Source organism: Hippopotamus amphibius, chromosome 13 (assembly GCF_030028045.1).
Source record: "Hippopotamus amphibius kiboko isolate mHipAmp2 chromosome 13, mHipAmp2.hap2, whole genome shotgun sequence".
Taxonomy (NCBI): Eukaryota; Metazoa; Chordata; class Mammalia; order Artiodactyla; family Hippopotamidae; genus Hippopotamus; species Hippopotamus amphibius.
Genome location: NC_080198.1, coordinates 77,451,552 through 77,468,956, shown reverse-complemented (window position 1 = coordinate 77,468,956; position 17,405 = coordinate 77,451,552). Strand labels below are relative to the sequence as shown.

General features: G+C 36.9%; 1 protein-coding gene across 1 annotated transcript in view; it reads left to right on the top strand.

Moving 5' to 3' along the window:
- The first annotated feature begins 2,300 nt into the window (after positions 1–2,300).
- LOC130834858 (bifunctional heparan sulfate N-deacetylase/N-sulfotransferase 3) overlaps positions 2,301–17,405 on the top strand; it is a 149,987-nt gene continuing 134,882 nt past the window's right edge. The window contains exon 1 of the mRNA XM_057705855.1: positions 2,301–3,323. Coding sequence (XP_057561838.1) covers positions 2,301–3,323 — 1,023 coding nt within the window. The remainder of the gene's footprint in view (positions 3,324–17,405) is intronic.

Genomic DNA, 17,405 nt, shown 5'->3' with positions numbered 1-17,405 from the left:
TAAAAATAGGAACAAACTATGAGACACTGTCATCTGAAATGCAAAATGTGGTAATACGTTTTGTATCCAATGAAAAACACTTCACAGCTAAAATGGAAACAGAGACCTAGAGAGATGTGAGATTTTGTATCCTGCTGTTATACCTCAGACTATTATATTATTCATAAACATGTACCTAACTTTAAAAGTACAAAATGAAATAACTACAGTTACAATGAAAACTCTCAGTTGTCCTGGTAATTTTGATTTGCTTAAATTACACCTAAACTTCTGCACGAATATTTAAAAGAGTAGGATTTCTTTTCGAGCATGTCAGATCCCTTAATGGCATTTCACTTGGCAGAGGGTGGTGTACCACAGACCTCCCATGACATATGAAGTTCAACACCTCCTTTCTTTGCAGTGCCCCTCAGACTCGTCCCGGCCCACACTCTGTCTGCTCTGAGCACTGACAGTCGTGGTTAGACTGTAAGGAATGCGCCTCTAGTGACTTGCCAGAGTTGACTCTAACACTGCTCTGGGATATCGTCCACATTCTTGGTTCATTTATTTCCCACCCTCCAAAATCTCACCCTTATCATGCTATTTCCCAAATCAGGAAAAATTTAATGGCTCCCTACAAGCTTCTCAACAGTGAACTTCTGTGCTATCTAATCTTTCTGTAATCTGAGTTACCCATATTTTTTAGGTATTTATTTTTTAGGTATTCCTCACTGTTCCCTTCAGCTCTTCATCAGAGAGTCCTTTGCCCAATATTTGACTCAAGCCTGCCTCTGTAAAATTCCCCCTATCTCAGATGCCTATTCATTTTACCCTCATCCTTCAAGGCTCTGCTCAAATCCACCCCCCGCACACACATGGCAGACTCCCCCACTTGCCATGGTGTCTTTCCTCTCTCATCCTGTGACAGTCATTCTTCTCCAATCAACAACCCATACATTATTGTTCGCATTCTAGTCACTGTCTCCACCTTATAATTTTGGACCCTTCAAAGAAGTTCACTCTGCTAAACATTTATATTTTAAATAGAGAGTTATCCTGTAAATATTTGAATGAATGATACAGCTTCCCTAAATATTTGAATGAATAAATTACAATATATAATTTATAATATATAACTATCCTGCAGCTATATTCCAGAATATTATATTATTCATAAAGATAAACATATATTATTCAAAATATTGCTCACTGCTTATTTCATAGGTGAATATCACAGAATATTAGAGCCAGAATGTTCTTGGTGATGATTTATTCTAACCTTATCATTTTACTTAGAAGGTACCAGGGCCAAAGTGACAACTAATATGAGACAGAAGTATAATAAACCCTAATCTTATGAAGAACATCAACTACGATGTTCTCTGCTAGTGCCTTCAGCTGTCTTACAGTTTGGCTTTTGGCCTTCCTTGTGGACAGTAATAATATTGGGTTGGCCAAATAGTTCGTTTGGGTTTTCCATAACATCAATTTTTTATATCCATGTTATTTCCTTGAAAAGTGCCAGGACCATAAGACTCTAATAAACTTCTGTTCTAAAAAGCATCCATGTTTCTTTCTTGTTATTTTTTAAAGTTACTAAATTTTTCAAAGGTTACTAAGACTTGAAAAGGATTTGAAATTATCGCATAACAAAGTGTTTCATGAAGTTACAGTTGTTTTCATTATGTTTTTTAAAAACACTTTCATAGTAGTTTTTATGTAATTACTGAGCTTTTCTAAAAAGCAGAAACTAGTGTCTTAATTGTAGCATTTAATGAAATATATCCAAACTTTTATTAATTTTCAGTATATGTAGTTAAATACAAATAGTTTGAGCCTGTATTACATGATGTGGCAGTGTACGGCCCAGGTGACCTCTCTGTGGTCTTCGGTCGATGTGATCTACAGAATTTGATGCAAAGCTCCAGGAGTAAAAGGCAATTCCTTGTTAGTCCGATGTTTTTTCTATGTTAGGGGTAGAGACCTCTGTTCAATGGAGCCACTTCCCTCTTTCTACCCCTCCCATGTCCTCATTCAGATCTGGGAGAAGGTAAGAGAGGGTTTCTTACTTACCAGACACCAGTTCATCTGCCTAACAAGCTGCCACTTGTGCCAGTCCCAAGGATAAAAACATGTTCATTTTAATGCTGCAGACTGACTGTTTGATATTCTATTGTATTTTATTCTACTTTTCAGATTATATTTTCTGTGAGTCCTGACCAAGTGACACAAATGTGCTGCAATGGTGACATGAACTATTGATTGAGACTGGAAAAGTGTCTGAAACATCATCTTTTCTTTTCTTCTTTCATTTTTTTATGGTGCTTCTGTTGGAACAGTCTGAGGGAAGTATATACAACATGAGTTTTATCATGAAGCTGCACAGACACTTTCAAAGGACTGTGATTCTGCTTGCCACGTTCTGTATGGTGAGCATTATTATTTCTGCTTACTACCTGTACAGTGGCTACAAACAGGAAAATGAACTGTCTGAGATGGCTTCGGAAGTAGACTGTGGGGACTTCCAGCACCTACCTTACAGGCTGATGGAAGTGAAGACGATGAAGCTTTCTGACGCCTCGAGGACGGACCCCACAGTCCTGGTGTTTGTAGAAAGCCAGTACTCATCACTTGGTCAAGACATCATTATGATTCTAGAATCCAGTAGATTCCAGTATCACATTGAAATCGCTCCTGGAAAAGGGGATGTCCCAGCACTTATAGAAAAAACTAGAGGCAAATATATTCTCATTATTTATGAGAATATTTTAAAGTATATAAATATGGACTCTTGGAATCGAAGCCTTTTAGATAAATACTGTGTTGAATTTGGCGTGGGTGTCATTGGATTCCACAAAACTAGTGAGAAGAGCCTACAGAGCTTTCAGTGGAAAGGTTTCCCTTTTTCTGCCTATGGAAACCTTGCAGTAAAAGATTGTTGTATTAACCCTCATTCTCCATTGCTTCATGTGACCAAATCTTCTAAGCTTGAAAAAGGTTCTTTACCTGGAACTGACTGGACCGTTTTCCAGATTAATCACTCAGCCTACCAACCAGTAATATTTGCCAAAGTAAAGACCCCAGAAAACCTTTCTCCTCCCGTCTCTAAAGGTGCTTTTTATGCTACTGTCATACACGACCTGGGGCTCCATGATGGAATTCAAAGAGTTCTTTTTGGCAACAACTTGAACTTTTGGTTGCACAAGCTTATCTTCATAGATGCGGTTTCCTTCTTGTCAGGGAAGAGGCTCACGTTGTCCTTGGACAGGTATATTCTCGTGGATATTGATGATATTTTTGTGGGAAAGGAAGGAACAAGAATGAACACCAATGATGTTAAGGTAAGTCTCTTTTTCTCAAAGTTTGCTTCATCTCTAAGTGGGTTTGTCTAGGGCTAAGGGATTTCCTAGGACATAGAATTTTTATTTTATTTGGAAATTCTTAGGCAACTGGGATGAGTTGGCTACCCTCAGCTGTTTTTGAGATATGGGGCTATATCTCAGCCCTAGAACAACTAAGTAGATAGTATATTTTTCTCTGAGTCAAGAAAAAGATGAAGATTGTACTGAAGGATTGAGTGTAGCAGAATCCTGAAATGCATTTCTACGTGTATTTAAAACTACAGAGTAGAAACCACTTTGTTTAATTACTTTCCAGAAACCATCTACCTCAGTAAACTATTACTAATCTAAGACTTTAGTCCATTTAACTATGAAATCAAGGTGAATTTGTTTTAATGAAGATAAATACTCCCACAAATTTTTCAAGAATTGAAGATCTCATAAGTAGCAAGTTCAGATGTTTTTGGAAGTCAAATGTGCGATTCATTTTCTCTGATCACTTTTTTGAAACTCTGAAAATTAGCACTACTAAATATGGAGAGCTATGAATACACAAGCATACTTATTCATGTACACACATAAGAATTTACATTAATTTTCAGAATTCATTGAACACTTCTGGTTTATATATGAAACCTATCATGCTACATTTATACTGGATTAGATTTCTTATGTAAAACTGCTGCCCTTGCATAGCAAACAATTGTTTGAAGATAGTTGATTATCATTGTGAAGGGATTATATTGCATAAGCAACTGGCTGTTTAATATTAATGGCATTTAAAATTAAAATGATCTACATTGATGTTAGTTTCCCATTTGAAATGCCATTGGATTCTATCTCTGTTATACTACATATTGATTTCCCATAAAAGTGAAAGGAGAGATTTTGATACATAGTTTTTTATTCTATATAGCTTTGACCTTTTGGTAAAATATAAAGTACTGAATCAGATGGGGAAAAAAAGGCCTGAAACTGCATTCTTTTCTCCAGGCACTAAGCATCTGGCAAATAATAGTCATGTTCATCACACTACTTAAATGAGCTAAGAATACCAGAAGCACTATTAAATGTTACCATAAGAGAGTGTGAAGACTGAAAAGAAAAAAAAAATTTCATATTCTTGGCAATATTTTAGACTCTTCCTTTTAAGTCAATGTAAATTAATTAATGAAGTTGTGCTTAAGTTTTCATTAGTCTTCTGAAATAATCTTTGAAAATGTAGCTAAATTAAAACCAAGCTGGTAGTTTAAACATTTATTATGTCCTTGAAAATCACAAACAATATATAATTCTCTAATTTTTCTGTTTCAAAATAATATGATGAAAAATTTTAAGGCTTTATATCTGAAATATGTCTTTAAAACTGCCAAAATATGTCATTTAAATATATGCTAGATAAATCTCTGAGTTTTTAGGTAAACTCTACTATATCCTCTGAAATTATACAAAATACAAAATGTCTTTAGGGCTCTTGAGGTTAAGCCATTTTTCAGTGGTATAAAAAATTAAAACCTTTCTGAATAAATTTAGTAAGAATTTAACATGTGTAAAATATTTTATGAATTCCTCACATTTAGATGGGAATGTATTTTCTAACCAACCTAAAGGCTTAAAAGAGAGTATGTCTTGAATTATTTGGGTTTTTGAACTCATAAATTGTGTCTGTGACTGTGTCTCAAAACAATAATTTAAACATAGTCATTCCCCCATTCATTCTTTCATTAATTCATTCTGTAACTAGTTATTAAGCGTGTCCTATATGTAAAGTATTTTGGGTGATATGTAAATAAACTCATATGCCATGGTCTTATCCCTTTAGAAGAGAAGGTAGGGAGAGTACAGTTAGAGGAGCTCAGAAAGCACATCGGTGAAGGCTGTGCTGAGCATCTTTCTGCTTAGTACTCGGAACGGCCGTATCGCCCACCAGCCATGGAGGCAGGCACAAGGGATACAAAGATAAATAAAGCATGGCTCCCCCTTAATGAGTGTACCACTGTCTTGCTAGGAGTGGGGTGGGAGTGAGAAACAGGTAGATAGCTTGCAATGTGGTGAGTACAATAGGAAGTGTCTGTGTGGTTTTACGTAAGTAATGCTGTATGAAACACTATACTGTGTGCTGTGTACCAGAACTGTTAAGTCCTACTAAGTAGAACAGATTTAGAAGGCAAAGCTATAGTGATGTGATGATTTAGGAGGTTGTAGAGATGACAGACAAAAGAAGGAGATTTCTTGAAACTAGGAAAAGAATTAAAATGGAGAAGGAATGATCAATTTAAAACTATATCGAAGGTAAAGTTGAACAACTTAGTAATTGGATCAATGGAGATGAAAGAGAACATAATCAGGGATGACATTAAGATTTTTAGGAATTGAACAGAGTTGCCATGTGATCCAGCAGTCCCACTCCTGGGCATATATCCAGACAAAATTATAATTCAAAAAGATACATGCACCCCTATGTTCATAGCAGCACTATTTACAACAGCCAAGACATGGAAACAACCTAAATGTCCATCAACAGATGAATGGATGAAGAAGATATGGTACATATATACAGTGGAATATCACTCAACCATTAAAAAAGAATGAAATAATGCCATTTGCAGCAACATGGATGGACCTAGAAATTATCATACTAAGTGAAGTAAGTCAGAAGAGAAAGACAAATACTGTATGATATCACTTATATGTGGAATGTAAAATATGACACAAATGAACATATCTACAAAACAGAAACAGACTCACAGACATAGAGAATAGACTTTTGGTTGCCAAGGGGGAGGGAAGGATTGGGAATTTGGGATTAGCAGATGCAAACTATTATATATAGAATAGATGGACAGCAAGGTCCTACTGTGTAGCACAGAGAACTATATTCAATATCCTGGGATAAACTATAATGGAAAAGAATATGAAAAAGAATATATATGTATAACTGAGTCACTTTGCGGTACAGCAGAAATTAACACAACACTGTAAATCAACTATACTTCAATAAATTTTTTTAAAGTTAAGAAAATGATTTTTAGCGCAGTTGAATAATAGTTGATTATTCCAACAACAAAGAAAGAGGAGAGAGCAAGAAGATCATAATGAAGGTCATTAGAGGTCATATTAAAATATTCAGTACTGAAGTGCATCTGGGACATACAGGTACAGGTGTCTCACAGATAGTTGGCTCACAAGAGAAGTCTGGGTAGCGAGTGTAGTTTTTGAAGTTATCATTCTAATTAGGGGATGTTCAATGCATGAAAGTATGTGAGATCAGCCAGAGAACGTGTTTATAGAGCGATAAGGGAAGAAGATCAAGTGTAGAATCTTGAGGAAAACCGTCTTTCAGAAAATAAGTGGAGAGAGAATCCTGTGAATAAGAGTCAAAAAGAACAGTTGGAGACCAGAAACCTGTGATGCTCTACAAGCCTTGGGAGTAAAGAGCTTCAGTGAGGGTGTGATCAGCAGTATAAAATCTAATAGCAGGGTCCACTGAGGTAAGAGCTGGCAAGTCTCCTTTGGCAAAAAATAAAAGTTGCTGGGGACTCTTACAAAACCCAAGGTAATGGAATAATCGAGGCAGAGGCACAGCTGAAGTAAATTCAGGAGTAAATTAGAAGGTTAAGATATGAAGAAGGAGAGTGTGGAGTACTCTGGAAAAATTTTGGTATAAAAGAGAGAAGAGAAATTAACTGGAGGGTGGGCTGCATTCAAGGCTAAAACTCAGAGTCCCAGGCACACTGGAATGATAGGTCTCCCTAGCTAACTAGGGTAAGGGAAGGATTTTTTTTCCTAGGAAGGATGATCCAAGAGCAGGTGGTCTAAGAAAAGGTCATGGATGTGGCGATTAATAGGACATTATTAACAGAAATATTTTCATCAAGCTCTTTTATTTAACTATTACCACTAAAAAACAAGTATTATATTTTCCCTATTTGATACGTTAGGAAAATCAAAAAGAATGTGAGGAAATTGAAGGTGACACAGAATGTTTCTTGCAAAATTAAAAGGATGGTGTATACCACATAAATTTTAACCACAGTGCTAATCACTGCAAATGTGTTTTTTTTCCTTATGTGGAACAAAAAAAAAAAATGTTTCCTTATTTAAGCGGAAGATTAGAATAGCAATGCAAGATCAGTTTTTACCTGCCTTGCTACTGAATAATATGAGCACGTTTCAAAGAGCCTCAAAGCTACAGAAGAAACTGTGACATGGCACAAAATATATGACTCTTCAAGAGGAAGAAGATAACGGACCTAAGGTGTTATCTTCATTAGTTGCAAAACTTACAAGCCACAAGCCATAGCCCTTAAAGAACCAAAGAACATAGGTTAGACAAAATATTCTTCAAAAATGGCAGTACTACATTCAGTAAAATTGAAGGCAGGAGGGGCGTGTGTGTGTGTGTGTGTGTGTGTGTGTGTGTGTGACTGAACTATATGGACAAGACGTCTCAAATTTACCATGGACTAGTTTTGTGGTGTTAGAAAATTCAAGTTCCTAGTGTTCTAGGACCTGTCCTCAGACTTCCTGAGACTAGTGGTTCTTGGAGAAGGGCTTTTGGAGAGGGAAAGTGGTGTATAAATAGATGCTTCTCCCAGTAAAGCATTTGAAAGTTCTACATGAAAGCACAGCATGACCTAATCAATACTAACAATTCAGCTTCTCTCTTAGAAGAGTGAATTCACTCTTGGCCTAACATTCATTATACATTTAGACCTAGACCATTTCGTATAACATTTCAGCCCTAAGATGGATGGGAAGTGGAACTGTGAGCAGGCTCTGATAGAAGTGGTCCTAAGGGTTTTACTGAACTCTCCGCAGCTATATTCTCAACACATAAAAGAGCTGCATATCACTCTCTCATGCCTATGTTTCTCCCTCCTTCTCTTCCTATAATAGGCACACACTCCCTCTCTAACTTTGACAGACTTTCTAATGTCCAGGAGAAAATGAAGAACCAGCCCGGCCGTATCTGAGCACACTGAACAGGGGCCTGAGTATGACTGGAGGGACTCAGCGACCCTTCCCTGTCCTCACTACCCCAACCTTTCTCACTGCTCCCTTACACTTCACTGTTCCTTACTTTGGCTGTTTGTTGATTACCCCTTGAATCTACATTTTGTAAGTGGCCTCATAAGAGAGGACAGTTCTTCAGTCTTTAATATAGCGCCATGAGTGACTTTATCATTATTTTCCTTGCTAACTGAAGGTCCCAGAGCGCCTAAGGAAAAGAAAGTGCTGAAAATAGAAGTATGAAGCCATATAGCTCTGAGACATAAGTGGTATCAGGCTCAGAAGACAGACTTGGCTGACTTCTCGGTCTTGCAGGGGGAACTGACCCCCCGGAGGCTGAAACGGAAGCTTCAGTGAAGGGGAGCTTCGTGCTGCCTGACCTCACCCTCTCACAAGAACCTTCCCTGCCCCAGCTAAGGTCAAGCCAGAGGCTTCATAAAGTCATTGAAAGAGAACCTAATACACCAAATGTTTGCAGGGAAAAGGCAACTGCAATCAATTATTCTGTCATAAGTAAAAACAGAAAGGAAACAAATTTCTCCAGATAGTTCACTATTGACAGTGCCCTGGATGGATGTCAAGGCTGTACATAGCACCAGTCTTTTTTTCCCCCAAACCCATATTTCTGTAATTCCTTTCCATTCTTTCTGATGTTTCTTATCTTTTATTTGCTAATATCCACTTTAATTGCATCATGCTCTGGAAGCACGCTGTCTGATACCAATACTTTCCATTTGCTAGAATCACTTTATGACTGGATACAGTGTTCCTTGTAAGAACATAGATTGTACAGTCAAGGTATATCTCTTAGCTCAACTTTGTTAACTGTGTTGTTCAGAGCTCCTGTATTCTTCCTGTTTTGATTTTTTTTTTTTTTTTTTTTGGATAGAGGGGAAGGAATAGAGTGTACTACTTGATGTTACCAAAGGTGGTACGTTTAATTCTCCAGCTCTGATAGTGGATTGTAAATATTTCCTTGTTTTTCTGTCCGTTGTTACCTTACATATTTTGAAGCTATGTTACTTAAGTGTGTGTATATATATTTATATATTAATTTAATATTTTATTATTCTGTGGCTACCTTAATACTAGTAGAGCTACACCCGCTTTTTTGAGGTTACTATTTAAAATTATACTTTATTTCATTTTTATATTTTCTCTATCATCTGTCTTTACATTATAAATTAGTTTTGAAAACAACTTTCTATGACTTTTGCTTTTTATCTACTGTGTCAATATTTGTCTTTTAATTAACAAGATAGATCTACATACACTTAATACGATTATCAATGCGTGTGGGTTAATTTCAGCTGTCTTATTTTGTCCCAGCTTTATATTCGCCCCACTTGTTCTATATCTTCTTTTCCTTCTCTCTCTCCTTTATTGCCTTTATTGTCGGTTTCCTTCTTTTCTGTACCCATTCTTGGTTTGAAAAATATATATATATATAGTCTCCACTAGTGGTTTCTCCAGAAATTTAAACATATGTGCTAAGCAAGTGCTCATATTCATATCCTCACACCTCAGTCAAAAAGTGGAAACTACTTTGTCTCCAGTCATGTCCACTCTCCTTTAGCTGATGAGCCATTTTTTTAAATTTATTTTATTGAAGTATAGTTGATTTACAATATTGTGTTAATTTTTGATGTACAGGAAAGTGATTCAGTTATATATATATATATACATATATGTGTATATATATATTCTTTTTCGTATTCTTTTCCGTTATGGTTTATTAGAGGATATTGAACATGGTTCCCTGTGCTATACAGTAGGAGCTTGCTGTTATCTTTCCGATGTATAATAGTTTGCATCCGCTAATCCCAAACTCCCAGTGCCTCCCACCCCCACCCCCTCATGAACCATTCTTGTTTGGGATGTGAACTGTGTTATGGCTGTTTATTAGACATTATTGTTTTTACTACCATCACAGTTTAATTAGATTGGCCTGCTCCTTTTCAACAGGTAAGCCAGACTTATGTCATTGACATGCAATTCAGATCACGTCCTTCTTCTCAGAACCCCTCCAGTGACTTCTGGTCTCACCCATGCTAACAGCCAAACTTCTTAGTCTTTTATACCTTCTCCTAAACTCCCTGATCACACGCCCTGCTCCCCTCCTCTTCACTCTAACCTCCCTAGCCTCCTTGCTGTTCCAGCTCCTGCTTCAGGGTTTTGCACTTGCTGTTCTTTCTGCCTAAAAAGGTTCTTCCCCAAAATTGGTGCATGGGTCTCTTCCTCACTTCCTTCAAGTCTTTACTCAGATGTCACCTTCTCAGTGACGTCTTCTCTGGCCATGCTCTTTACGATTGCAACCCCCAAGTCTCCCCATCTTTTCCTGCTCATTTTTCCCCCTAGCACTTATGATCATCAGGAGTGTGCTGAAACTGGCACACACGTGCTCACCAGGTGACCTGTGTACATCTCTTCCCAGCTTCAATAACATGGCCAGTAGTTTGGAATTTGGGCATGGGGGTAGTGTTACCACAGAAATTGGCAAATTCTACAAATTCAGGCTTTTTTCTTTTCAAAGAGCCAGTTGTTAAAGATTTAACAGCACACTACTAGACAGACTCTATGTAATTACTTATTTTTGTTGGTTTGTGACTTTGGCGACTAAAATGTAAACACCAAGAGGACAAGATTTTCTCATCTGTTTGTTCACTGAGGTATCCCCAGCATCTAGAAGTGTGCCTGGCTTCATATATACTTGTTTTTTTTTTTTTTTTTCATTTTGTTTTGTTTTGGCTTTTTGTTTTGTTTATTTATTTATTTATTTATTGGCTGCATTGGGTCTTTGCTGCTGCGCGTGGTCTTTTCTAGTTGCAGCAAGTGGGGGCTACTTTCGTTATGGTGCACAGGCAGAGGCTTCTCTTGTGGAGCACAGGCTTCTAGGCACATGGGCTTCAGTAGTTGTGGCACACAGGCTCAGTAGTTGTGGCTCACGGGCTCTAGAGCACTGGCTCAGTAGTTGTGGCACACTGGCTTAGTTGCTCCGTGGCATGTGGGATCCCCCTGGACCAGGGCTCAAGCCTGTGTCCCCTGCATTGGCAGGCAGATTCTTAACCACTGTGCCACCAGGGAAGTCCCCAGTATATACTTGTTGAATGAATGCATCTTATTCTTCCTGGAGTACATCCTTTAGAGGTTCCTTTAGTGAGTCTATTCGTGGTAAAGTCTCTCAGATTTTATGGAATGTAAATGTCTTTATTTACCCATGTCTTTGAAAGACAGTTTTGTTGAATTTACAATGCTTAGTTGATAGTTCCTTCATGTATAACCATTGCTACTCATACCAGGAAAAATAGGGCTCCCTAGAAGTCACCTGAATGTTTGTGATAATAAAATATGTCAGAATCCCTCTGGGCCCTAATTGTTTTATAATTGTCAAAAAGTTAGGCAATTTGGGACTGTTGTTATGCATGTATATACAATGTTTCCCTCTCTTTCTTTTAGTTTGGTAGAATACTTATTTCTAAATTTGATATAATGTGATTTATAATATATAGGAAAATACATCATTCTCAATATTATTATCAAAATCAAATAGCCATAGTGTGCTAGCAACTATAAAGACAATTATATTAAGGAAATAATTTTCTGGAAATAGTTTTTGGCAATAATTTAACATGGGGAAATAAGAAAATAGTTTAGCAAAGGGAAAAAACTACCTTGTATTCATAATCTACTTGCGTTTAACAAATTTTATTAAATTTGTTACACTGTGAGATGGAATGTATCTCTATTACTGGTAACATCAGGGAGTCATTTGTTATGCAATGACATTCTGAAAGAATGAGTTCTAAATTATTTAAAGGAGACAGAATGCTGTTTCTGAACACCTCATAAATATACAAACAGAATATTTGGTGGCTGACTACATTTTTAAAGGTCCGACGTGGTGAATCCTTCCCAAGCAGGATAAAGAGCAGGGCAATCATACGTGGTCCTAAAGCTCAGCCAGGCAATGACAGGTTTTACACACTGGGCAAGCAGGATATTGCAAGAGGGAAGCTCTTGAGTACAGATTTAGGTGCTAGAGATACTCAGTTCAGTTCACAAAATTATGAACATCCACTCTGTCAAAGTGCTGTGATAAGGATTTCAAGGGGAACATAGGTGAATAATGAAACATTTTTTATAAAGGAAGTGAAGAACAAGGGAGAAAATTTTACTGGGTTATGTCCTTCTTTGGATTGATTTTTTTCAAACATTCCATAATTCTTGGAAGTAAATCAAAATATAAATGGATCTTCTTTTGTATTTCTGTGCTGATGGCTTATAGGCCCATAAAAGCTGCAGTTATTTTATAATGATGTATTTGGGGGTACTTAGCTACTCCCCAAATAGGAAACACTTACTGAGTACATACATTGTTTTGTGTTTTACATTTATTATCATTCATTCAATTCTCATTAAAAAAAATCCTATAAAACAATGACTATAAGTACCATCATGTCATATGAAGAAACTGAGGTTTACGGGCTAACTAAGGTTAACTTGCCTAAGATCTTTCAACCAGCAAGAGGCAGTCCCAGGATACAAAATGCAGCTCCACCTGCTCCAAAAGCTGAGCTTTCCCACTGCACACTGCGCCCCTGCTGCCCCTAACACAGTACTGTGGTGTCCAAATCAAATCCTCCCTACCAGACTCTACTTTATAGCAAATTAGAGCCAAGGCAGAGTCTATCATAGTTCGATGGGTCATATCTGAAGCTCTGCCTTGGATTTAATTATAAGTTTGGAACAAAATTATCAATCACTTTGGACTCAAGTAACTGCGATGATTTGGCCAAGGCACATCTTACTTGAAGGTCTGAGTTAACAAGTTCACCTTCCTATGCACTAATGTCTTCTTTCTAGGCACTTTGCCTGCAGTTCTGGTAACTGTTATCAGTTTAGCGGTTTTGATTGAAATAGGATGACATAATGACAGATCCTTTTGGTGTTAGCTCAATTAAAGAACAGAAATTGCGTGTAATTCAGATAATTTAAGTTTTTCTCTCTGTATACATTCAGATTTTATAGTTCCTAAAATGTTTGCTTTATACAGGCATTCCTAATATTTTTTTTAAGCACACGAATAAAATTTTTTTTAATGAAGTAAATTCTGGTATATTGTCTCAGTCTCTGGGAAGCAACAATTAATAGCTAAAGCACTTTTTTTATTCTTAACTTTTATAGTCCATTTATGCATAATGGAACTGTAGTCTCAGATACTAAATAGATCTTAAAATCACAGTATGAGATCTACTTCACAGGTTTCAGGGCTTAGGACGCCTTTATCTTGGAGAGGGAAGGGGAGGAAGGAAGCATTATTTTGCCACAAACTATGTTCTTCATGTAATCATGTCAGCAATTCTTACAGCTGCTCAATCCCCCAAAAGACTTTACTGCTGTTCTCATTGGGAAATGAAACTGTAATGCCATACCTATGATCAAATAATTAATTTAGCTCTCTGAGTCAACAGTAATTCATTAGGGAAAATTAAATTATTGTGCTCATAAACTCTTCCTGTCCCTTACACTCTACAAGTTAAAACCAAGCAAGTAACCCTTTATTCACTTGGGCAGTTTAAGAAATTTAGCTTTCCAAAGATTGCTCAGTAGGAGCAGATGTGTGACTGTCACCAATTCACTACTTCAGTAGTTTCTAAGGCCATTTTTCTAAAAATGTGTCCATGTGATACACCATATCTATTAATTGAAAGATAAAAACCATATGATAATCTCAATAGATGCAGAAAAAGCTTTTGACAAAATTCAACATCGATTTATGAAAAAAAAAAACTTTCCAGAAAGTGGGCATAGAAGGAAATTACCTCAACATAATAAAAGCCATATATGACAAACCAACAGCCAACATCATTCTCAATGGTGAAAAACTGAAAGCATCCCCTCTAAGAACAGGAACAAGACAAGGTACCCACTCTCACCACTATTATTCAACATAGTTTTGGAAGCTTTAGCCTCAGCAATCAGAGAAGAAAAAGAAATAAAAGTAATCCAAATTGGAAAAGAAGAAATAAAATTGTTACCCTTTGCAGATGACATGATATTATATAGAGAAAATCCTAAAGATGCTACCAGAAAACTACTAGTGCTAACTGATAAATTTTGTAAAGTAGCAGGATACAAAATTAATGCGCAGAAATCTCTTGCGTTCCTATACACTAAAAACAAAATATCAGAAAGAGAAATTAAGAAACACTCCCATTTACCATTGCAACAAAAAAGAATAAAATACCTAGGAATAAACCTACCTAAGGAGGCAAAAGACCTATATGCAGAAAACTACAAGACACTGATGGAAGAAATCAAAGACAATACAAACAGATAGAGAGACATACCATGTTCTTGGGTTAAAAGAATCAATTTGTGAAAATGACTATACTACCCAAAACAATCTACAGATTCAGTGCAATCCCTATCAAATTACCAGTGGCATCTTTCACAGAACTGGAACAAGAAATTTTACAATTTGTATGGAAACACAAAAGACCCCGAATAGCCAAAGCAATCTTGAGAAAGAAAGACAGAGCTGGAGGAATCAGGCTCCCTGACTTCAGACTATACTACAAGGCTACAGTGCTCAAGACAGCATGGTACTGGCACAAAAACAGAAATATAGATCAATGGAACACAATAGAGAGTCCAGAGATAAACCCACACACATATGATCACCTTATCTTTGACAGAGGAGGCAAGAATATACAGTGGAGAAAAGACAGTCTCTTCAATAAGTGGTGCTGGGAAATTTGGACAGCTACATGTAAAAGAATGAAAGTAGAACACTTCCTAACACCATACACAAAAATAAACTCAAAATGGATTAAAGACCTAAATGTAAGGCCAGACACTATAAAACTCCTAGAGAAAATCATAGGCAGAACATTCTATGACATAAATCAAAGCAAGATCCTTTTTGACCCACCTCCTAGAATAATGGAAACAAAAACAAAAATAAACAAATGGGACCTAATGAAATGTAAAAGCTTTTGCACAGCCAAAAAAAAAAAAAAAAACCATAAACAAGACAAGAAGACAACCCTCAGAATGGGAGAAAATATTTGCCAATGAAGCAACTGAAAAGGATTAATCTCCAAAATATACAAGCAGCTCATGCAGCTCAATATCAAAAAAACAAATAACCCAGTCCAAAAATGGGCAGGGATAGGATGAATTGGGAGATTGGGATTGCCATATATATACTACTAATAAGAAAAAAAAATCAAATTGTACACTTTAAATATATGCAGTTTATTATATGTCAATTATATCTCAGTAAAAGTCCTTCAAAAAATGGGCAGAAGACCTAAATAGACATTTCTCCAAAGAAGACACACAGATGGCTAACAAACACATGAAAAGATGCTCAACATCACTAATCATTAGAGAAACGCAAATCAGAGCCACAATGAGTTATCACCTCACACCAGTGAGAATGGCCATCATCAAAAAATCTAGAAACAATAAATGCTGGAGAGGGTGTGGAGAAAAGGGAAGCCTCCTGCACTGTTAGTGGGAATGTAAATTGGTACAGCCACTATGGAAAACAGTATGGAGTTTCCTTAAAAAACCAAAAATAGAACTACCATATGACACAACAGTCCCACTGCTAGGCATATGCTCTGAAAAAACCAAAATTCAAAAAGATACATGTACCACAGTGTTCATTGAAGCACTATTTACAATAGCCAGGACATGGAAGTAACCTAACTGCCCGTCAACAGATGAATGGATAAAGAAGATCTGGCACATATATACAATGGAATATTACTCAGCCATAAAAAGGAATGAAACTGAATTATTTGTGGTGAGGTAGATGGACCTAGAGTCTGTCATATAGAGTGCAGTAAGCCAGAAAGAGAAAAACAAGTACTGTATGCTAATGTATATATATGGAATCTAAAAAAGTGGTACTGATGAACTCAGTGGCAGGGCAAGAAAAAAGATACAGATGTAGAGAATGGACTTGAGGACATGGGGTGGGGGGTGGGGAGGGGAAGCTGGGATGAAGTGAGAGAGTAGCACTGACATATATACACTACCAAATGTAAAATAGATAGCTAGTGGGAAGCTGCTGCATAACACAGGGAGATCAACTCGATGATTGGTGATGACCTAGAGGGGTGGGATAGGGAGTGTGGGAGGGAGACTCAAGAGGGAGGGCACATGGGGATATATGTATAAATGCAGCTGATTCACTTTGGTGTACAGTGGAAACTGGCACAACGGTGTAAAGCAATTATATTCCAATACAGTTGAAAAATAAATAAATAAAAAATAAAAGTGCATCCATTATGAGACCAACTAAAAAACAATTTTAAAAGTCAGTTTATTAGGACTACCACACAGTTACTTAAACACTGAACACCAGGTTTATTATTCATTTTTTTCTCTTTCCATTTTTCTGTCTTTGACACATCTTGTGTTCCTGCACCCACCTCAGCCCTTATTTTACCGGCTTTCCCTCTTTAGAATCCCTCCTCTAATTACCCCAGGCCAAAAACAGTGGAGTTCTACTCCATCTGCTTATCCCTTCTCTCCTCTACTCCCCTGCTTTGATTCCCTGGTGTTTGGATTTGTACAGCAGTGCTTCATTTTCTCCCCCTTTAGATTTACATATTTATTTTTACGTAACTTACTGTCTCTATTTTTTTCTCTGAACTATATATACTGAGTATAATCAGCTTTCCAAAAAAGAAAAAACTGCATGTAGAAATTAAGCCAGCTTGGGTTGGGGCACTGAACAATGATCTATCTGGGAGAGAAAAAAAAAAGTTCTTCACTATTCTATTCCTTATCTTGGATTAAATAATACATATACATCAGGACAACATATAACAGAGCCATTCCTTGTTCAGGAATCCTAAGAAACAAGGTATTTGAGTCCATGTAGAAAGACAACTTATTCGGTACCTGTGAGTGACTGAGTTGAGTGGTTTTGACAATAAACCATTCAAAGGTTAGAGTTGCTGTCACCAAAATAGTTAGCACTTGTATCCTGTCATGCTTGGGTTTCTGATCTACTACTGAAAAATACCTTTAAGAGACTCTGTATATAAC